The sequence below is a fragment of the Oreochromis aureus genome, linkage group 10, assembly GCF_013358895.1.
Source record: "Oreochromis aureus strain Israel breed Guangdong linkage group 10, ZZ_aureus, whole genome shotgun sequence".
In the NCBI taxonomy this organism is placed as follows: domain Eukaryota; kingdom Metazoa; phylum Chordata; class Actinopteri; order Cichliformes; family Cichlidae; genus Oreochromis; species Oreochromis aureus.
The window spans coordinates 33,269,991-33,293,614 of NC_052951.1; the positions used below are offsets into that span (position 1 = coordinate 33,269,991).

Consider the following 23,624-nt stretch of genomic DNA (forward strand, 5'->3'; position numbering starts at 1 on the left):
ACTGAGCTCTCACTTCCACTTTAAGACAACTTTCTTCTGATTGGCTGCCTCCGTTCTGAACATGAGATGGTTTCTGTGTCCTGAGATGACCATATTAGGGACATCTGCTCCGCATGACATCATACAGACTGAGTAGGAAAAACAAAAAAAACAAAGCATTTGGCTGCAGGATTACGGATCATTCACGTCAACCATGTTTAATATGAACATGAACAGGAAGTAAGTCAAATTTGAACAGGTCAACATTAAAGTGAGGAAATCTGTTCACTGTCATCAGCATCTTTCAATGTGTCAAACAAAACAATAGTGGGGTTTAAGTAATCTGTGTTTGATGGTGTAGAAATAACTGTGATACTGCCGAATCCCAGACAAACCCCCAAATATTTTATCGTCACAGTACAAACTAAACAACAGTAAAGGCCACAGAAATATTTGTTACCAGACTGGAAATAATTCCAGAAAAGAAAACTGTGACAACATTAATTTAAAATGTAGCTTTGCAATCTACACAATAAAATAAAGAAAAGCTCTTAAGGATTAAATTTGAGTCAAAAAGGCATGGATTCGAAATTATAAGAATATGTGGTTGTTTTATTTTATTAAAAAAGTTTAATATTAATTTTAAAGTTATATTTACTAGAAAATTATTTAATGGTTTATCCCCTGAAACTGAAATGTAAGACCTACATTGAACTTACAGTAACTTAATTAGAGAAAAATAACACCACGCAGTGTTTCTAAACTGAAACATCCCAAGTTTGCCCAAACGTTTTAACCAACAATTTTTCATTTTTAAAAAAGCTGACAGTTCTTGTCAGCCACTAAGGTTCAGAGATCATCGTGTTGGCAACAGTGAAACCCTCAAGGCACAGCACAGCTTCCTGTGATGACTTAACTCTGAGGTGAAGCTTCAAACTAACTTCATCTAAATGCTTGTTCAAAGTGAGTTTGGACCGGTGAGTGAAGACAACAAACCAAACAACAAGCACCAGAGTTTCCCTTCAACGAGCTGACAACGGCGAGTTAAACCGGCCGCACTGAGTCTCAGACCGTTTCTATTTTAACAAGCAACAGGAGAAACAGACTTTAGCATCAGTTTTGTTGACTTTAACTGTAAATCTGGAAATGAAATAAACAGAAACAGATCAGAGAAAGGTCAAAAACCTATCCAGTGACTCGACGTCCAAATCCAGTCCAAAGTTCAATGGAAAAAAGATTCCAGTGTGACTAAACTCTAGAGTGTTCTTTAGTTCCATAAGAGAAAAATAAAACCACCAAGGATACAAATTAAGAATCGTGACTCTCAGTGATCAGGCCCTCTGTAACATCTCAGATTTATATGCTTTGTTTTTAGCTTCAATTTGTTCGCTGTCACATTGGTGCAATTACACGTCTTCATTCTCTTAACCACCAACAGTATTCAGACAACTGCCAGCTTATTGTTGAGGTTTAACACAGTTTGGATTAAATCCAAACCAAAATAAAGAGTTCAATTAGCTCCACTTAGGGAGAGGGTGAATAAAGTTTTGGTTGTCGTCTTTTCGTGTAATTTCTTAAAAAACAGGATTGCAAAATGATCTCTGGGATTTAAATGAAGTGTCAGCACTGGAATGTTTTTTTTTAATAATTAAAAAAAGCCGACAGAACATGGTGAATGTTTCTGAACATGGACAACAGTTGGAGCAGGAGGAGAGCGGATGCTGGTGAAATCGAACTTCAGTCGCTTGTAAGACTTCTCTGAGTGTGTGTGTGTTTGTGTGCGTCTGTTTCCTCTCGCTGCAGCCACCGCGAGAAAAACTATCTACAGGATTTACTCGAAGAAAAGCGGCGATCACCACCGAACAATTTTTTTTTTTTTTCAAATATATATTCTGTTTGTACAGGACGGTGATCGTCGGGAAACATTCAAAAACAAAGCGGACGAACGCTGCTGATTCTTTAGCTTCCTGCTTTCTATCTCAAAGCCCCGCCTACGACAAGCAGCAGAGGTTCCTATCCACAGCGCCAACATCTGTCCTGCAGCTGCTTAACATTTAGAATTTCTAGCAAAAAAGAGAAACGAGAGACAACAGATGGAGAAGACGGCAGCAAAAATGGCAGAGGTGGCGTGACGAATGGCTGAAGCAAGAGAGGAAGAACACCACCAAGCCCCTCCGAGGCCTCCGTCCAAATATGCCCTCATCCATCCCCGGGGAATGTGAACAGTGTGTGTGTGTGTGTGTGTGTGTGTGTGTGTGTGTGTGTGTGTGTGTGTGTGTTGTGGTTTTGAAGCGAGCATATGAAGGGGTTGGCCAGCTCCTAGCAGTCCTCGTCCTTGTCGTCCACGACACCTTTGAGCCGCAGGCGGGCGAAGTCCTCGAACACGAAGTCATCGTCCTGCGAGATGCTGCTTGAAGGACGAAAAGGAAGAGTTTTATTGTGAAAGGTTCCATACAGCCATGTGTGAATTCAGCACAAACAGCACGTCACATGTGTGAACTGAGCAGCTTTGACGTTTTTCCACCTCACGCCGGGTTTGTGAATCTGCTGCAGCTGTAAACGGCTCCAGATGTTTCTGCTGTCATTTTGGAACTTTCCTGAAACAGACGGCAGCTCCTAACCCTTCAGCATTAATGATGCCTTCAGATTCAAGATCCACTCGTCATGTCTCGTAGCTCTCACAGGAGACATTGTTCACGTTCATGGATTCATTTTACAGCCGTTTTTGTTTCATTAGGATTTTTAAACTTTCGGGTATTGAACACCGACAGCTGCTCCTCGTAAGGGTCAGTCAGTTCCACGTTATGGCGTGTTGTAGTTCACACATGCTCAGTTTAATCAGTGGCGTTATGTTAATGCTGGTTGTCATGGTTTCTGTTTGTATGTAAGTATGTAAAATAAAACTGAAGAAATCTGGAAACTCACTTTGTGTCAAACTCTATCAAATTGGTGTCGATGGGCGGGTCCGTTTCTGGCACAGCTGAAACACACACACACACACACACACACACGTCATACTGCCGTTTCCATGGAAACTGAGGCTCAGTGCCATGGTGAATCCACATACGAGGATGCAGAGACTCACCTGACTGCGGGCGGGACGCCGGCGGCTCTGGAGGTTTAGGATGCATTAAGATGAAGGGCAGCTCCACCGACACGTCCCTGGAAAACAGGAAGCACGGTGTCATGGCAGCAGGAAACCCCGCCTCCTTTCTTTTTCCACCAACAGGTTAAAAATGTCCCGATAAATCTGCCTGTTAAAGTCCCACAGCTGATAATTAACTCACATCAGAGCAAACTGACTACTGAGTGACAACAACCACCTAGAAACCCATGTTAACATTAAACACCAGGCTGTGGTTCCCCCACATGAACAGCGAGGCTTTCAGTCCCATTTACCTCTCCAATAAGCCTCGCAGCAGCCTGCAGGGAGGGGGGAGGGCACACAGAAGAGGAGGGGGGAGAGGGGGACGGGGGCGGAGCCACACAAAACGCCAAAAAACACAGAGAAGGGAGGTGAAATGAAAAGCAGGAGGCGACAGGTTCACAACAACCTACAGTGGAAGCAAACACAGTGAGGCGCAACGACAGCAACGAGCCAACAGGGCAGAGCAGGAAGCAGGAAGTGGAGGCCGAGCTGCACCTGCAGCTCTTTCTGAATAAAACACCCGAAAAACAAACGAGAAAATAGTCTTCAAACCGACCGTGAAAAAAAACGAAGAGATGCTTAATTTAGCATCACCTCCAGCTGCCCTCACTAATATCACGAGTCATGTGACTTTAACGTCCAATGGTGAGACAGACCGTCTTTAAGCTTCAAACAGCTTCATGTAGTTTTTGTACTTCTTTAAGTCAAATATGATCAGAGACTCGCGTCAGACGTGTGGCGTTTCCATGTGAACGTGGACAAATGTCAGACCGTTACGTAGGAAACGTGCAGGTGCAGCTCGGCCTCAGGCGTTTCACTGAGTGACGTCTGGAAGATTAAAACACCTCCAAACTCCACTGATGACATCTACAGGAAACACTGAGGCGGAGAGGACAGGAAGTGATGTCAGCAGAGTGTGTGTGTGTGTGTGTGTGTGTGTGTGTGTGTGTGTTGCTGTACCCTCCACGGGACACCACCAGCTTGACTTTGACTCTATAGGACACCAGGATCCCCAGGACCTCCTTGTTGGTGACGTCCTTCACACTGAAAAAGACACAGAGCACTGTGGTCACATGACTATGCAAACACACCTGTGTGTTACACCTGCGTGTGTGTGTGTGTTTTACATGGTGGATGAGGCCAGGTTGGTGTCTTCATGTTTGAGCTTCCCGTCCAGAGCGAGTCCTCTCTTCTCTCTGTTCTTGTCCAGTGTCGGGGTCAGAGTGTACACCTTGCAGAAGGTGGAGCTGGACGACACCTGGTCGCTGTGGAGACCAGATGCTGCTGTCAGTCAAATTGTTCAGGTAAACCCCGCCCCTCCACCAATCAGATTAAACAGGTGAACATCATCATCATGACCTTTTGTCACTGGTTTTAAAGCAGTTCAGATTGTTTAGCCCGGTTAACTCTAACAATCACATTTTCATCCATTAACATTGGTTTAAACCAGTTTGACCAGCATGCAGGGACAGGGACACTTACTCTGCCTCCAGCTGAGCCACTGGACATTTATACTGGGCAGTGCTGAACAGGCAGATGTCTGCGTACTGACGCACTGCGGGAGACAAACAGAGGAGGTGTTACTTTGATAACATGACGGCGTGCAGAGAAACGCAGAAGAAGAGTTCAGAGCGGCGTACCGGAGATCTTCACCCTCTTGACGGTCTTGGTGGAGTTGTTGGTGACGTGGACGTTGACGCTGATGGGCTCACCGTGATAATACAGCTACACACAGAACACCATTATTAGCATAAAAACAAAGGACTGGTTTCTGGGTATCGGGGCTGTTTGCGCACCTCTTTGTCCAGAGAGGCCTCCAGGTGCAGGGACCTGTCGGACATCAGGAAGCTGCGGGTGGTCTCCACCATCGGCTGAGGACCAGGCTTCTCCGGAGCGTACTGAACCTTCCTGATCACCAGACGCACCGAGTTCCTGCACACAACACACGCTTCAGCACGCTGATTCGTCTAACGTCCACTAGAGGCTGGCTCACAGTATGACACACAGAAGAGCCTCTCTGACCCTCTTGTCCAAAGTAAACAGTGAGTCTGACATTTCACTGCCTCTGGTAGATTACTGTGCTGCAAGTCTACAAAATAAAAGCCCCACACAGAGCACTGCTGGGGTACAGGCTGGCTTTAGACTGAAATGAAACATAGGAAAAGCTTTAAAATGGACCTTTTATTTCCTGTTCCACTGGTGGATGTTCATGTTTAACACGACCAAAGCTAATCCCCACACTCAGTTTTTTCTACTCTTGGTTTGAACTCCACGCAGCTCCTGAGTGAAGCTCGTAAATCGGCTTCCCGCAGGTCTGAACTCACCTCTTGTGAATCTTCTCTTCCATTGACTTGGCACAGAAAGCTCTGATCTCAAAGTCAACACCACAGGCCTGCAGGGAGAGGAGAGAGGACAGCTCAGCGCCACCGTGTTTATAAAAACGCCTCGCTGTGCTGACACGCTGCGAGCGCAGCCCTGTTTTATCTGTTTTATATACAGACCACTCGCTCTGTTTGGATCTGCGCCGTCTCTCTCTCTGCTGTGAGCGACGCTGGAACAGCTTCAGCTAAAAATCAACGCCGTGTTTATCGGCCTGTCTGAGGCAGTCGTTACGGTAAATCGTACCCTGTCAGCGACGGTCCTCACAGATAACCGACACCATCTGACTCCCCGTTTAAAACCAAACATGTCAACGCTGGAAGGAGCTCCTGAACGTCAGGCTGTTAATCAGGAATAAAATAGGTTTTAGGAGCCAAAATGTGTGAGAAAGAAAAGATCTGCACGTCTTCAGGCCTGAAGGAGACTCTGAGGATCAGAACGCTGCATTTGCAAAAAGAAAAAAAAGCCAGTGATGGGAACTGTACCCTCACTGACAGGAAACAAGTTGTTTAGTTGACCGAGCGCACACATCCACTGCTACGATGTTGATGACAATGCCTGCCGCTGTTTCAGGGCCTGATCAGTGAAACACTCAGCCGATGCAGAAAATAAACAACAGAAAACCAGGAAGTCTGCAGACGCACGAAAACTCATCGACGCTTCAGAGTCGAACACACAGCTGCAGAACAGAGGACGGTTTGAATATTCACCTTTGTACAAGCTGAAGTAACCTGAGCGGAGAAGAGCTCAGCCTCACACCTGTCTCACCTTCAGGTTTTTAATCTCACAACAGTAAAAAGCTGCATGATCAGCGGCTCTCGTGCTGCAGGTGGGTCCACCTGTCAGACCATCAACACCAGCAGGACTCGCATCAGCTGCAAAGGTTACTCTGCTGTTATAATAATAAGACACTACTATTATTATTATTATTATTATTATTGTTCGGGATGTGGATGACTGGCGGACCAATCGCTGTTGTCACTAGTCGTTTAATCTAACTGTTAAAATTTTAATTGATCCCCAGTGCTGGTAAATTATTGTGTCCTAAATGTTATGCAGTCATCTGCCACCAGATGGCGCATAAACCCTTTCATGTTATCCTGATGCTTTTGTGAACTCTTATTAGAATGAGATCACAGAGCCCAGCAGCAGAAATGAGCTTTCTGGAGAAGGTGGACGGGCTCTGAGTGGAGCTGCTACTCCTGCACGCTGTCGCCTCCTGGGTCACGCGTTCCCACTGGGCATGTCCTAGTGGGAGGAGGCTCGGCGTAGACCTGAGACACGTCGGCCTGTAACGCCTCGACATCTCCCCGGATAAGCTGGAAGAAGTGGAGAAAGGGGGGTCTGGGCTTTCCCACTTCAGGTAAGCAGAAGAAGAAAAACTGTCTGGACGATTTATGATTTAGATAGATGTCGAACAGCGTGGATCACGTGGAGTTTAACGTGTGATGCTGGTACTCCAGAGTAAACATTCATTAGCAGTTTTAAACGGTTCTCAAATGTAACTTAACATCTGAGTGTTTTAGTTTCAGACTAGTTGGTTAGTCTGATTGTTTTTTTCCTCATTTCGTCAAATAACAAATGAGTCGCCAGGTTTTATAATTCAGTTTAAATTCCATCAAGTCTTTAAAGGAACCTGATCTAATAAACCAGGCTATGGGGTTTAAATCTGACTACTCCAGTTTAAATAGATTTTAAAGACGTTTAACCTCATCTGAACATGACACGGGCATCCACCCGTCCGCTGACCGGCTGTGGAGGAACCGGATGGGTGCAGCAGTGCAGCAGTTACTGGCTGTGCTGATGTGGCGTACTGGGATGTGCGTGGCTCGCCGTCCGATCCAGAGAGCCCGCTCTGCTCCGACTGTGTGGGTGTGAGCATTGTCCTGCTGAAACAGCTGCAGGGTGGGGCACTGAATGCACCGTGAACAGGGCGGAGACCCTCCGTCAGACTTCCACAGAGAAGAATCACATGATGGTGCTCCAGCTCTGAGATCATTTACTGGACCTGAAAACTTGAACTTTCATTTCTCATCCTTCAGTTTCGGACTGAACTCGTCGTTCATCGTTAAAGCATCAAGTTAACGATCAGGAGCAGGAGGCGGTGCTTTCAGCTGCTCCCTGAACTCTCAGCAGTTGCCACAGTGGATGAATGGCACAGATTTTCCACCGGATGCCCTTCCTGACGTAACCCTCGTGTTTACTATGTGACCCCCTGAGGCCGGCCTGTAAATCCCCTCGGTCAGGCGGGTTTGGGCGGACCCAAACAGAGATTTACATTTCAAACTGAGGTGTGACGTTTGGGAACAGATAATTTACGACATCCGTGCTCGGCTGTTTCACAGCTGGGGGGGTTCGGTTACCTTGCCGGTGTCCTCGGGTCCGGGCTGTAGAGTGACTGAACAGGGGAGATTCTGAGGAATCTGGAAAACAAGAAGAACGAGAACGTCTGAATCACAGTTTGTTCCTTCATTGTTTCCACACCACAAACAGACCCGTTTTTATGAAGCTTCCCACAGAGCGCCGACCTTTCAACTCCCAGCAGCCCCTGCTCAGCTCGACTCTCATAAAGAAACTGAGTCTCCCATAAAGCTCAGATATTTTCTCAGAGCCAGACGTGCTTTATCGAGTAAAATAATCTGTGCAGATTAAGACGCCACAGATGACACAGTTTGAGACCTGAAGGACGTCCCCCGTCACACCCCCGCTCCCTCATAAATGCCCTGCTGAGGAAATGTGATCAATTTAACCCTCTTTAACCAAAAAGTTCCAGGAAGGTAAAATCTCCACTGTATGTGGAGGAGGAAGCCAGAGCAAATGAGTGTAATGAGTGACTTCCTGAGTTCCTCAAAAGGTTCTTGATCTTACAGGGAACTGCCCTCCGATGGAAACGCCCTTCAGTGTGTCACTTCTAGTCTAACAGGAAGTCAAAGTCTCATTTCTTCCTCATTTGCATCTCCTTGTTTATTTCAGGAAGCTGGCGATCAGCAAACGTCACGCGACACGTCTGATGCTCGTCCTGATATCGACGCCGGGCTGAAGCAGCCTGAGGAAAGAGCCGACAGACGAGGTCAGCGGGCTATAAATGATCTGCTTTTTTAGGCCACAGCAGACGGCGTTCAGACACTAATGGATGCTGCGTAAACACAGGCTAATGAACTGATGACAAAGATCAATACGCTCATCTTTAAATGTTTACATTGAGGCCCCGAGCTCCCGCCTGGTTAAACAGCTCTGTTCTTCTTCTTCTTACATATTTTATATGTCTTGCACAAGTGCGGTGCAGAAAGGTTTGATAGTACATCGTGCAAAACGCCCAACCTACACCTGCAGTTCCTCTAATGACCAGCAGGGGCTCCAACAGGGAGTCAGTGCCCACAGACTCACATGGAGCATACTTTATTTCAGACACCATATAAAGACGCCGCATCTGAGCTAAAATCAAACCCTGGTGGTGTCTGTGAAGCTTCACCACGAGCTCCACAGACGGAGCCTTTCCCTGAGGAGGAGCAGTGACTCACGGTGAAGTAGAAAGGGTGCGCGTGCTGGCCGAGCTTCTTCAGCAGCCTCTCCTGCAGCCGGCTGTTGGGTTTCCGCTCCTCGGGCACCGGAGGGAAGGCCTGACGCCGAGAGGGAGACGACAGTGAGCACATCCGACCTTTAAAGTACTCAGCTTTCTGCTCAGGTGCAAGCTGATGAAGCTCACCTGGAAGGTGGAGATGTAGAGATCCTTCCGGAAGGATAGACCGAGCACGTCCAGGTCCTCGCGTCCATATCGAAATGCACAGGTCAGCGTGACGAAGACTGTGGGGAGGAAAAAGAGGCTGTTTGCAGTTTATCTAAACGAGTCATTAATGAAAATCTGGTTTAATTCAACAATAAAACATTAAAACTGTTAAAAAAAATCATCGATACAGCAAAACAGCATCGTTACACCAGTGAAATGAGTCCATGTATCATCAGAACAGGTAAAGTGGACCTTTGCTGCTTTGCATGAGCCACACTCCAAAATAACCCTACAGCTCATACTAAGCATGACACAGGGATGAAGCTCCTCCCACTTTGAGGCATCATGCTTTTGATTGGCTGTCCTTTGCAATTGAACAACAGGACTTCTCCTGTGACATCACGCAGATCCACGGGTGTAAGAGACTGTGATAAACTGGTTGTTTAGAGCTCACAGTGATTATCTGTACACAGCACAAACTGCCACCAGTGGAAGAGCAGATACGACAGGAAACCAGACGCAGGATAAGAGCTGAGCTGCTTTCTGGGTTTTGTTGGCCTGATATTTGTGTAGCAACACTAAAAACAACGTTCAGGCAAACAGTAATTTATCTGTTTTTCCAACTATTGACATACAGTCAGAGGTACAGAAACTGCTTATTATGTAAACAAAGGTAATTTTGTCTATTTTGTATTCAACATTTCTGAAACTGTTGTTTAACAGTAAACAGACAAAAATGAGTGTTTGTGTCCTTAATAAATGAAAGTACTGAGAAATAAACAGGAAGTCATTAATCAAAGGCTTCAGCTCTGAACAGAAAGGTCAGCAGGAAGTTGATGAAACAACAGGAGCACGAGGATTTTACTCTCGTTTATTTACAAACGGTAACAAGTCAAAGACGCTGCACAGTTGGCTTCAGCACATTCTGCCACGCGATTGGCTGATGAGACACTTGCTTTATAGACTTAACGTTTAGATCTTGCAGTAAAGTCTCAGTGTGTTCCTGAACATGTGTGCAGGTGTTCTCGCTTACCTTTCCTGTCCTTCAGGTACTCTGGGTCAACCAGGATCACGCCATCTGTTGGCAGGAAGGAAGACAAACAAAGGGTCACTGGTTTACCTGATCAGGACCTCCGACTCCTGTAAATATAGGACTGCACCGCAGCAGCCGTGCTCGCTAAAAACTCCAGAACAAACACAAACGAGTCCAGACTCACCGACTGGGTCCACGTGGTCCAGGTGGTCCACAAAGTCTCGCTTTCCCAAGTAAACTGTCAACTGCACAGACCAATCACAGGATTAGTTTATTTAATCCAGATGTGACACAGCGTGACCAATCACAACAGCTCAGTGAAAACTGGATAAATCCCACTGGAATAACTTTGACCTCTTCTCTTCCTGATCCCAACACAAAGATCAACAGTTCTGTGCACACGTTTGCAGACGATGTGCTGTTATATGTTTTAATAATTTATTAATAAGCTGGTGGTCGCTGTATTGTTTCCCAAGCACAACAATGGAAGTGTTTTGGTTTGGAGTATGAAGGCGGTCACTGGCTACAGCATCCGACCTTCCAGAGAGCTGCTGCAGGACGTTAAAGGATCAGGCTGCTGATCCCTCAGCTCGGAGCGCTGTAAAAGCTCCTCACACAGGTGGAGCTTTGAGGACACACTGGAGACCACTTTCAGGAGTGTTTAACATGCATCTCACCAGATTTTTAAACAGGTGATGCGGTTTATATTTTTATTGTTTATTTAACCTGGAAACTAGCGATCCCTAAGCAAGAAGTCCGGGAGAAGGGACGCTCTCTAATCTAAGTCATAGATTAGTCAAAGAACAGAACCTGCTCCGTTTTGCTTTTGTGTTTTCCTTAATTGTATTAGACCTCTGTGTTCAGCTGGTCTGAGAAAAGATCAAAGACAATTCAGAAGTTTGTAACCATTTACCCTAAAAAACTGAAAAAAAAAGCACTAAAATCATTTAAATCAGTTAAAATAAGTGAGAAAATTCATTGAAATTCCAATTTCATTTTTTCTATTTACTGTTGTTTTGCAGTAAATAGGAGCTTCACATTTTCTAAACAATAATAACACTGTTCTGCTCTGGGATATAATTTACAGTCTGTAAAAAGCTAACAGCATGCAGTGTGTGAGCTCATGTTAAACTTCCCCATCCACACTCATTTCAGAGAAGGAAGTTAAAAAAAAAAAAAGAAAAGACAAATGTAACTATATAAAAAGAATACAGGACAATCTGACCGAGTGTTTAACCACACTGAACCAAAACATTCTTACAGGGAGTGAATTTGCTGGCAACAGTAAATGAACGACTGCATAACACTGAATATTAATCTTTATGTCGATTCTCTTCTTAAGAAATATTTAAATTAAAACTGGATTAACTGGCCACACTGGTGATGTCACAGTTTACTATCTGACTTCACTGTGGAGCTGCTCTGCCTGCTTCATCTTCTATCACATAATCAGTAGTTTGAATTATTCCCTTTGGCAGCTCATTTTTCGGATACATACGTCTGTATGTTTGCTTTTAATCCCACTGATTCTATGATTCTTTTTTCACTCTGGTGTTTGAGTGAAATGCTGTGATCTGAAGGGTCGGTATGAACAAAGCATCATGTTTTAGATGGCAGAGGGAGGAGAGTGGTTTCTAATGTTTCCTCACACAGCGTCAGATGTTGCAGAACAAACTCGTGGACTCACCTTACAGTTGGGGCTCGACTTCTTGAAAACTCTGAGAGGTTTGGGAAGAGGAGACAGAGAGGAGGAAAGAAAGAGAAGGTTAGCTTGTTTTTTCTGGCTGAATCCTGTCGCTAACCGAAGAGCGCTGCGGTCGATTCGAACAGGTTTTCAGACCTGCTGCAGCTCATCGAGAGCGTGTGGGTGAGACAATTCTGTGAAAAATAACCCGAGGAAGTGTGGCAGCTTCCTGCTGTGTCGAAATAAACAGTGGCCTTGTTTGAAACCGATGGTTGGGGGTGGGGGGGGGAAGTGGTTTCAATGAAAAACAGCGTACATGACCTAGGGTTATTATGGGATGTCACCGCACTGCTTTACCAGGGGAACAGGTGGATGTTAACCAACACGATCACTTAAACTACTCCAGTCTAAGCCCAAGTCTGAGCGATGCCACTGAAACTTCTACAAACGCGCTTTTCATTCGGACCGCAAGCAAAACCTTTCAACCGCCAGAAACACGCCGCAGGATCGCAACAATCATTACAAGAACATCTGGACACACCGACACCAGGACTGAGTCTAGACCTTTCTATATGAGCTGCAGCTCAAATCAATGCATTGCAACAGAGTGAGGCTTTAGCATGGCTGCAGTTTCACTGCCAAAACACAAGGTGGCAGTGGACTGTCTATTTCCCAACTGATATGAAAAAGAGGTGGAAGAGAGAGAGAGGGAGAAACATCAAAGAAAAACTAATCTCCCAAAATGTGTCCCAGGCGCAGCTTGGACCCACGATTTTGTAAATATGTCAATAAACCAAAGTAAACATTATCCCCTCTTTGATCAGCGCCGACTCGGATCGCTTACAGTCCAGTAATAGTGGGTGTGTCTGGTTGCCGTCACGGCGTTGCTGGGTTTCAAAGATGGTGGTTTTGATTTTCGTGAACGAGATGCTTTCATGACTCATTGAGTGACACTACTGACCAGCCAATCGGTGGCATGCAGTCTGATGACGTCACATTTTAGCACCTGCTCAGATCGCTAAAAAAGTAGCTGGTGCTATGACCTAATGGAAAACCCTGAAAAGCGTGGCAAACCGTGGCTTTTTTGACAATAACCTGCAGAGAGAGTACAGATAGACTAAACCTTCAGTTTGTGACCACGGTGTTCGTTCTGCTCTGCAAACCCAAACCGCAGCAGGACCAAAGTTTAACCTTGGACAATGATGAATGTGCCAAAAGCATCCTGCTCACAGTAATGAAGTTCCACCCATTCTGGTTTCCTCCCACAGTGCAAACCAGAAATGCCACATCCTGCGTGTTATGCTGATGCTTTTCATGCTGCTGAATTTTATCAGTCAGCTGAAAAAGGACGCCGCTGCAGTTCCTTTAATGTCCACTTGAGGCTTAAGGACTGAGTCAGACCCCACAACGTCTTAAAATCTCTAACTTTTAATTTTCTCCATCATAACAACTGCAAGTAGAGCTGGGCGATATAAGATTTTTTCATATCACGCTATGTTTTTTTCATTTCAGGCGATAACGATATATATCACGATATAAGCCAAATAACTACATTTGTAAGATTTAAATGTGCCGTTGCTCACAAGTAAAATGTGAAATAATCAGCGGCTTGTTTTAATTTAAATATTTATTTCCCATAATAAGTTCAACAGGGTAGATGTACTTAAGGAACATGAGACTTCAGTTTCAGATAAATAAAGGCAAATATTGCAAACTACACAAAAGGCAGCCGCTAAAGCGTTTAAGTTTCAAAATAGAACAAACAAAACAGACTAAATTGTCAATTCCACTTAGAAACAAAATATTAATTCTAAAAATAAATCTTAGTTTGTTTTACAGAAGAACAGACAAAATTGACTAACTTTTGTCAATATCAAATAAACTGAGAGCTAAAAGGAAATTCTCAATCTCTCCTTGTTGTATAGCTTAGCTTTTCAAACACTACTACACTACAGTGCTACTTAATTTGGATTGGCTGTTCTTTTTTTTTTTTTTTTTTCTTTTTTAAGAGGACAAGAGAGATGAGGCCTATCGCAATAGTTTAATTTTTCTATGAAGAAAAAGTTATTTCGCAATACTTATCGTTATCGTTCTATTGCCCAGCTCTAACTGCAAGTAAATGTTTTTAGAACTCATCAGTTTGAACTGCATCAAGTTTGCAAATTAGGGGCGTGGCCTTTGTGGCTGACAGCAGATGGCCATTTGGAGCCTTTTCAGTCCAGTTATGTGATGAAAAACCACCACAGGTGCCAACACACCTTGAAAAGCTGAACTCATTTTAAGGCCTGGAAAACCAAACATGACCACAGTCCAGCAGCTGTGTGAGGAAGCACCGAGGCTCTCAGCATCTGTGTGAAACGGCCACTTCCTCCAGGCCCTCGCCTCCTCAGACATCGTCCTCTGCCGGGACGAGGCGCTGCTGTCCTGCTTCAGCGACGCTTCACAGCAGCTCCTGCTTCCTGTCACAGCCGCTGATGCTTTCCACACTCGGGTTAAATTTAGATCACTTCAAAGCATGAATTAAAACTGATTTACAGGTTTCTGCGGCTCCGGTTTTTGGCACTCGAGGCGTATTTACGGCTGTGGTGTTTTTTAATCTGCAGCTTTGACTCCAAAAAGAACAAAAACACGTCGTAATGAGCTGCAGATATGAACCGCACGCACACACAGCTCAGCTCCACGCCTCTTCAGGCCACGCAGTTCCAGATCTGCTTCCCAATTAGGGCCGATAACAGCAATCATTTTCTTTATTGATTACCCTCAAACACCACAGCAGAGGATGGTCACAGCTTCTCAGAGCCAGAGGCGACTGATGTCAGACTAATAATCCAGAAACTGTTTTATTTAACAGAGTTGAAGAAAAAGCTTAAAATGTTACCATTTATGAATAAATTAGAGGCTGAACAGAGTCACTGTGGTCATTTTGTTCATTCATGCACAGAAAGTTATCCCAGGTCAGAGAGATCAGCTGTTTCTGATTTTATTTTCACTTACTGACATTTTACAAGAGCGAGATTCACTAATTGAGACCGTTTACTAATTGTAGTCTAAACCTGGTGATCAATGCATTTCTTTCTGATATTTACACAAACCTGCTGAAAATGAAGCGACTGCTCAGAACAGAACGGTCCAAGTGACTTTTTAGGCCAGAATCAACTAATTATTCTGACTTCAAATAGGAACCAGGTGGAACCAAGGCAAACAACACGGCTCCACGGTGCAGCGGTTCACACGTCCACCTGTGTCGGCACCTCTGCACATCCAGCCCAAAGAAATATGATTTAATTTTCAGGAACGATGACACGATGAAACCCAAACGCTCCAAAGGAGGAAGAGGGCAGAGACGGCGGGGCGTGACGACTATAATGGACCCGTGTCTCCTGCTCCCATTGGTGAATGTTGGTGGCCACAGTCCTCAATAATGAGGTCAGTGTGTAGAAGTGGTCCCAGGAAAGGACAACAAAGAAAGGCTAAAGTTTGTGTTTGTCCTGTTTAAAGACACGAATGGTTTTTGGACTGCTGACGAGTCTAAATTGTATTTGTCTGCTGCTTCTTATTAATAGTCATTTTGTTCATTGAGGTTTCAGATATGAATACATTTTGCTTCTTTTCAGGAGTGTTTCTGCGACTTCACCATCAGAAAACAAACTAAAAGCAGGAGGAGGAACAAGCTGGAGCTAAGTGGGTCACCCTCCACCCCAATTATCTGAGAGCACGTTTTTCAAACTTTGTGCCAATATCAGTTATCAGCACCTTCCAGAGAGGCCCACAGGGCTGCCAGATCACACCACAGTGATGGCAGCAGCCTGCCAGCGCCTCTCAAACCATTACAAATCACTGCAGCGTGGCTGGAGCTCATTGACTTATTTTAGCTGCTGCCAATTTCAGCTCCTCAGCTCGCTGCCTTTACCTTTAATTCCACCTTAAACTCAGAGTTTATGTGTCAGCTGGACCACACGTGGAGCTCTGGGACCACGGCACCTTTTAGCGTTATGGCCGCTCATTGCTCGCCCATCAGCTGGTTACTGCCGGGCTGCTGTAGGAATTGGATAACTTGTAAGGCCCTGCATCATTCCTTTCTTCTGATTGGTCAGCTTCTGGAAGCCTGTTAAGGAGGAGTTTGGAGTACAGACGGTGGGCTTGTGGTCTGAGTGTGTTATGGACCAGTATTTTAACTCTGAGCTCTGCAGGCAGAGATAAAACTGGGAGGAGTAACTTGCTCGTGTCCTCGCGCTGATGAACGCCGCAGGATGAAGTCGTAAACGTCCCTCTGAGCTGCTAACCTTAACGAACAGCAGGCCTGTTTTGTTCTCGACTCCAACGTTAAATCTGAGGTGACGAAGGGCCCTGCTGTGCAGATATAAACACGTCTGGTCCTGAAATGCTTCCTGGACTGACGAAGTTACAGCGACAGTGTTTGTGTCCCGGCTGAGCAGAAACACTCCTCCATCATGGAGTCAGGCTGTAGTGCTTCAGCTGAGCGTCGCTGCAGCTCCTGCAATTCATTCAGCGATCGCTGCATTTTTATTCTGTGGTCTTTATATAATTCAAGCACCTTCATATTATTTTTATTATTTTTGCAGTCAGTGGGTAGAAATGGCTATATTCTGAAAGACATGTTGGTTTCATTTAAAACTGCTGGTTCTTATTGTGGCAGAACGAGGTAAAGGGAACCTCTGTGGCTCGTTTCCATGTTTTTCTTCTGGGACTTCAGCGGAGCCGTTTTACATGAGTCACAGTTCAGAAATAATCCTTCCTCTTTACTCCGAGCCTTGTGCAGTCCCTTTAGTTCACCCTCCAACAAGCTTGCATCTGACTGCATAACTTCTGGAAGCCAGCTGAGGGGCAAATAACCCCCTTTATCCTGGCTCCAAACATAAACAGATGCTTTGGACAGTGGGTGGGGCTTCTGTGCTTCTCTGTGACATTATACAGATCCCAGAGTAGGAAAAAAAACTGTTTAGCGCGCTGCAGACACCGAGCTCATGTTTAATATGAACAGGAAATAAAAATGCTCACTGTTAGGTGTGATTAATAAATCGGGAGGATAAGGGGCATTTATGAGTTGGTTAAAATGAATACACTCAGATGTTTCAGCAAAGCTTCAAACCCATCAGTGAGTTAGCGTGGCCCCAAAACTCAAATATTCTCATTTGTATTTGTGTCAGAAACAAAGAGAAGCAGCAGCAGATGATAAGACGACGTGAGGCTGAAGCTGGCGTCGAGGGAAAGAGCTCCCGTAAACACGAGAACGTCGCAGCGAGCGCTTCCACCTGCAGGGGGGAGGTCTGCAGGGACGGCGGCGGCTCAGACAAACAGAGCGCTGACGTGAAGCTTCATGTCTGAACATGAACTGTTGTCATGTGATGACGGGATCGTGTTACCCAGCTGCTGGTGTTCAAAACATTTCAGATGATTTGAAGAGTCTGAGTGCAGATCTTCTCTTCTCAATTGTTTGTAACCAGAGAACACTCGGAGCTTCAGCTGCTGAAACGGGAGAGCGATGGGCTTAGAACGGTTCCATGCACCGCTCTGAGAGCTGGGAGTCTGCAGCCATGAATCCCAAATCTTCATCTGATGATCTCTAACATGGTGCTGCACCGTGCTGGACAAGGCTCAGTATCACCAGAGAGCTCCTGGGATGGGAAAGGACTGCAAACTAACTTGAGCAGCTTTAAAAAGCTCCAAATGACACAAATTCTGTGTTTCATGCTCCATAATTTAGGCGACTGTTTTTTAAAATCACGAGCATGAACTCCCAACATGAACAACCTAACGGGTGACCACAGCCGCTGCAGTACCTGTACGAGCAGGTGGAGGACAGGAAGCAGGTCGGACCGCAACATGAGGAAACCAGGTTTCCTCTCGGTCACAGTTCAGTGAGCGGCGGCGTCTCGTGCAGTGCTGTTTATTAGCCAAACACTCAGCGCAGCAGGACCGTGACGCTCGCTGCGTTTCACAGTCTGACAAAACTTCCTCATGTTTGCCGGACGCCGTCGTCGCTGCACTTCCTCTGCAGCGCCTGCCGCCCACGGACGCTCGTGTTTCAGGGCCATCTGCCTTCACACGCACGCCAGCTTCAGTTACACCTTCCTCTGGATTTACACCCAACAAATGCAGATTAATGGCAGCAGAAATAATCCCAGGAACAAAGGGCACGAGCGGGCTCTTATTGTGGCAGTTCAGCCCGCCCTTCCTGTCAGGCCGATGGCTTCAGCTGAGTCTGTAACGATGAAGCTGCAGATAAGTAGGAGTCAGACTGGTCTGACCACCGGAGCAACGAAACAGGGTGAAAGTTAAATTTTGAACTCTGCAGCTGAGCGAGGAACCAGGAAGTCATTTTGCAAGATTCAAACTAGACGTTCATCTTCAGGCTGTTTTCTTCCTCTTTCAAACTGCTGATTCAGATTAAATGATTAAACTGTGGGTGGTTTCGCAACTGTTTTCATTAGTAATCAGCCAATTAGTCGAACGACTGCTCCTGGAAAAACAAAACTGAGTGCAGAATGAGGGGAGAAAAGTGATGAAAGGGAGGGATTTCTGAGGCGGGTATTAAACTACAGACCTGTAACTGAGCTTCAGACACACGAACGCCAACAAAACAAACCGTCTGTGTCATTCTGTGAGAGTCATATGTGACAATTTGATGTTTTTGACAACAAATACTCAACAATAAACTTTGTGTTCAGGGTTATTTTCCTTTAAATGTCCTGATCCAGGATCAGTTACTCCTGTTACTACAGCAGGAAAAAGTACTGCAGTATCTGCTGTTTCCATCCTCTCAGCGTTCAATCACGTCTGCAGCTAACAGTTATTTTATCATCAAATTCATGTTTATGTTATTATAAGAATCATTTTATCGTTTATAAAATGACTCCTTTCCTTTATAATTTGGACACTTTATGGAGACACTAAAGCCTGAAACAGTCACGGCTTATTTTTCTTCATTACTTCTAAAAAAAAAAAATAAAAAAACTTATTCCGATTAATCTGAAATTGATCAGCGTGGCTCCAATGTTGGAGCTTTGGGCCACAGGAAGTCCCTCAAAATGAATAAATAAATATTGTAATTATGTCTCCCATTAAATATTTACACCTGGAGAAAGAAGCGGAGCTTTAAAAAGCCATATGGGATGGAAGCATTACAGCTATTCTTCATTTCCTGATATTTCTGATCAGCTTTTGTCGTTGGCAGGTCAAAAATGGAGCTGTTTCTTTCAGCTGTTTGGTCATTTTTGACATTTACCCTGAAAAAACCCGACGTTAGAAACATTTGTGTATTTAGTGGTAGGGCTGTTCAATATAACGATATATATCAGATGACGATATAAAAACGTCTATCGTTTCATTTTACGCTATCGTTTGTTTCGTGGTGTCACAAAATAAACTGTTTACAGCAATATTTTTTCATTATTTTGATGGTCACTGTAGTGGCTATATTAATTTCCTAAAGTTCTCTCTTTCTCTTATATTTAATATAACCACACTACAGACGGACAAGCGCTTGTTTTTATGCGTTGTCGTTAGCAACAACGACGGTAAAACCTCCGCTTGTTTATTTTCCACATAAACCTTTCACAATAAAGCTCAAGATCCTGTTGAGACTTTTCAAAATAAACTGAATCACGTGAAAGATGCAGAGTATTAACGGATGAGAAGCAAAAAAGAGCCGCCAGGTGCTAAAAAACAAACCTTAGACTCAAACGTTAGAACAGGCTTTTCCCCGCAGCACGCCGTGTAACAAATACTCACAAAGAAAACGGTGGCTGTTACAACCTATGTCTAAAAATGTATCGTTTCATGCATCAGTTAAAACACTCGACTCCAGGTACGCGACGCCCAGCTGGAAACACTTCACGCAAGTCGAGCTGCCCGACATTCACAGAATTTACAGAAAATGTTACATTTTTGTGATTTATATCGTTATCGGACGATAGATGTCTTAATATCGGGATATGAGATTTTGGTCATATCGCACAGCCCTATTTAGTGGCGCTGTGAACGAACCGACTTTGAGGTCACATGTTAAAGCTTCATGCAGGCCATCGAGTCGGACTCTGCCTTTGAGCAGAGTCTGATGCCCTGAGTAAGAACTCTGCGGCTGGTGTATATTTGCTTTAGTTGATTTTGAAAAGTTAGTTATATTTAAACTGTGTTTCACTGCAGACGGCGTCTGCTCTCACAGACTGATTTAAGCCTTTAACACCAATTAAAAGCTCGATTTCTGGGCGTATTAACTTCTCCGGCCGATGTACGACATTTCACACCTGGTCTGTGTTTCGTACGTTTGTACAAATTAAAAGCAGGCTGAAGAACAGGAAGTGCATCACTGTTTGTTTCCAGCTAAAAATAACACCACCACTTTTTTTTTTTTTTTTTGCAAAAAGAAATGATTTGCCTGCATTTGCATGCAGAGCAAATACACACTGCTACTTTCCCTCTGCACTTTCATCTCTGTCTCTGCAGCATGAAGAGGGTCAGGGCTGGGTCAGCCATTTTTGATAATAATAAAAACAACAACCAGACATGAATAATAATAATTAGAAGTTTGAGCTGTAACAATAATTCCAGATATCTAAACTTCACGTTGACCACAGAAACAGCTGGAGCTTTGAGAGCAGCCAACTTTGTGTTTACACGAAAAATGTGGCAACGAGGGACAAAGTCAGTGTCATTTGTTGATCTGTGGGAGTCGCTGAGAACCACCACCAGACTTCTCTTACAAAACCAGCAACTCTTACATGAAAACAGGGTCGAGTTTATGCAACGCACCATTTCCGATATGACTAAATACATTAAGAACACCAAAGTCATGCAGCAGCAAGAACTAAGCAGCTGAGCGAGCTGTAAACAAGCAGCTCACGTGTTTTGTGACATAAAATTGCTGTTTTGTGAATGAGTCTGGTAAAGCGTAACGGCTTCACGTCCTTGACACAGGTGTTGAAGATGATCTCAATACAACAGCCAATTAAAACGGATTCTTTTAGCCATGCAAAATCTGACACACTGCGGTAAACAACTGGAAGCAAAGCGTGAAATAACAGTTTTCCTGAGCCGTCGCCTCTGAAGGAGAGGCCTTTTTGTCTATAATGTAACACACAGACAAAATATCAGGATGTGATCGGTTCTAGCTGGCTCGTCGCTACACCTCGCAGCCACACTTACTAATCTACTCATACAAAACTCAAGGAGAAGAGCTTCACGGCTGTCAGTACAAAAGGTGAAAGGTCAAAGAGAGAAAAACTTTCCACTGCTGGCTGGTGTTTTGCAAAGAGTCAAAGTGCCACAGAGCCACTCGACATGCAGCTTCGATGTATAATCTGTTAACAGCGGCTCGAGCGTGAATGTCAGAGAGACCCATTTCTTCAACAGCTATGACGTTGGTCTTTCCTCCTGCCCGTTTCCTCTCCTCCCAGTTTTCCACCTGCTTCCTAACAGGAAGTAACTGGCAGGAAAGTTAAGCTGCAAGTGGAATGGGCTGGGCTGACTCGCAACCCCCCGGTTAGAGGAAAATCCATCAAAAACAGCAGCGATGATCAGCATTTTATAGTGAAAAGCTGCTAACACATGAGGAAACGGATCATTTTTGTGTGCATGAAAGCTGTACATCCAACAAACCTTCACCTCACAGAGGAGAAACATGCAGGATGTGGATGTAAACAGCCTGAAGCAGTCAGCACTTTAACCTCATTTTCAGCAGATGGAGTAAAGGAAAGAGCTGAACCTGACTTTAAAGGCCCTGTATTCCTATCACATTACGACAGGACGGGATCTGATGAGCATAACAGTCATTCCTCATCATTAGTCTTATTTTTGTGTGTTGGATTAATGCAGTTAAGCCCTCTGGGTCTTTTCTGTTAATCGGGATCTGCAGAAGAAGGAATAAAGGCGAAAACATGGGAAGGAAAGCTGATCCACAGCAGTGCTAACCCAATTAACTGAGGGTGTAAACACACAAAAAAGGGAAGGGGGGGCATCCTGAGCTTTAAAGAAACCACAATCACTTTGTGTCGATGTGCTGTGCCTACAAACCGAGTATATCGGCCCGAAACAGGAACCAGAACTCACAGATGCCCGAAAACGAAAGCTCCATTCTCTTTAAAATACATTTACAGCTAACTGGCATGAACCTGCGGTACCAGAAACCCGAAATAAGCCCGTGATGGAGGCAAGTGAACCTAAATAGCCCACCAATACGCTCCTTTGTACCAAATTCCATTCAAAAACACTTCATTTTAACATTTCGCCCCTGGTTAACGAGAATACACAACACTAATATTTTACGTTACATAAAAGCTGACTGTAAACATTGGAACTGAATCGAACAAGAATAAGCTCCATAATTTAAACAAATCTCAAGTTAAAATGCTGTTTTTCAGGTTACATGTCGATACCGCCCACTAACGTTTCAGCGGTATTTTACTGGACAAACACCGTGGGAATTCCTCTTTAAAACACCCAAATGTGGTGTAAAATCACCCGAATATCGTGCCGTTTTTTTTCTTTGTGTTAGAGTAAGCGGTGGGCGTTAACAGTTGATCATTTTTCGTGTGCTTTTCAGTCAGACGGAAACGTTAGCGTAATGTTGAAAATTGACAGATTTCTGAGCGGACGCTGGAACGCCGTCCCGTCCACCACAGCCGCGGATAGCTAACCCCACCCTGCTGTGCTAACTTCGCCTCCTGCGAACGAGGTCATCGCTCTGAGAGTTCTGGACCAGAACCAGAGGGCTCGCTCGCTGGTCCCGGCCCGGGTCTAGCTAATTAAGCGGGTAAATCTCTGATGCTCGGGCTGAGAGCAGAAACTCCTCCGCCTGGGCCACTAGCACGGCTGCTAGCAAAGTGCGTGAGAACCGACGCTAACCCGCAGCTAGCCGTTCATAGCCTAGCCGTCCTACCTGGTGCCCGCCTTGTCCCCCATCTCCTCTGCAGGCGGACGGCAGGAAGATCCCAACAAAATGAGGCCGGACTCGTAGGTGTCTTGACTTTAAAAACGGAGGCTTTTCTTCAGCCTGCTCCCCTCACATCGGCGCACAGAGAACTAGTTAGTATGGTAATTTGATTTAGCGCCGCCTCGGCTCTCCGCTGGCTTCCGCAAAGGCAGCAGCTCCCCCTCCCCTCTGCGTGTTTGTGCGCGCTCTGCTGTCTCTGTGTATGGCAAGCCATTAGTGCCAAAATTCGCCACTTTTCTAACCCGTTTGATTAAGAAACGGCGTAAAAAACGCCGTTTAATTATTCAAAACGCCGAAAAAAACGGCGTTCTGTTTCGACAAACGCCGTTTTTTCCGACTCTCACATGGCGCCTGAACGCACCATCCGAGTGACGTAAAAGCGGCGTTCAAAGACAGACGGAAACGCCGTTTTTCCGCCACTCGGCAGAAAACGCCGTTCAAAGATGCATAAAACGGCGTTTTTACGGCGTTCTGTGCCAGCTGTAACGGCGTTTAAAAGCGGCGTTTTATTGAAATTATGCAGGGCACTCCCCATGGTTCCCTCATCCAATTACTTTCAACTCATTTCACCCAATCAAAGAAGAGGAAGTGCAGACCACACTAATGCATCACCGATTCACCTTGCTGCTAAGTGATTGCCTATTCAGTACCAGTGCTTGTTACCCACTATGCATTTTGATGTGTTTAAAGCATGATGAAACAAGCAAACGACGGAATGCTTTT

The 23,624-nt window shown here is 45.0% G+C and overlaps 1 protein-coding gene across 5 annotated transcripts; it reads right to left on the minus strand.

The window, feature by feature from the left end:
• Positions 1-171: 171 nt before the first annotated feature.
• On the minus strand, positions 172-23,096 carry LOC116318230 (arrestin red cell). Of its 5 annotated transcripts, XM_039618538.1 has the most exons (18): positions 22,848-23,096; positions 11,954-11,984; positions 10,451-10,511; positions 10,267-10,311; positions 9,213-9,310; positions 9,028-9,126; positions 7,870-7,929; positions 5,452-5,519; positions 4,924-5,059; positions 4,768-4,852; positions 4,610-4,682; positions 4,255-4,392; positions 4,088-4,171; positions 3,379-3,402; positions 3,065-3,141; positions 2,905-2,959; positions 2,259-2,389; positions 172-2,228 (listed from the first exon to the last, which is right to left on the minus strand). In XM_039618538.1, the coding sequence occupies exons 1-17, from the start codon at positions 22,868-22,870 to the stop codon at positions 2,299-2,301; spliced, it is 1,248 nt and encodes a 415-aa protein (XP_039474472.1). In that variant the 5' UTR covers positions 22,871-23,096; the 3' UTR covers positions 172-2,228; positions 2,259-2,298. The 5 variants fall into 5 exon arrangements, with proteins under 5 accessions (XP_039474472.1, XP_031593039.1, XP_031593040.1 ...); XM_031737179.2 differs by having other exon boundaries at positions 172-2,389; XM_031737180.2 differs by having other exon boundaries at positions 172-2,386; positions 22,848-23,095.
• Between the last annotated feature and the right edge of the window lie 528 nt (positions 23,097-23,624).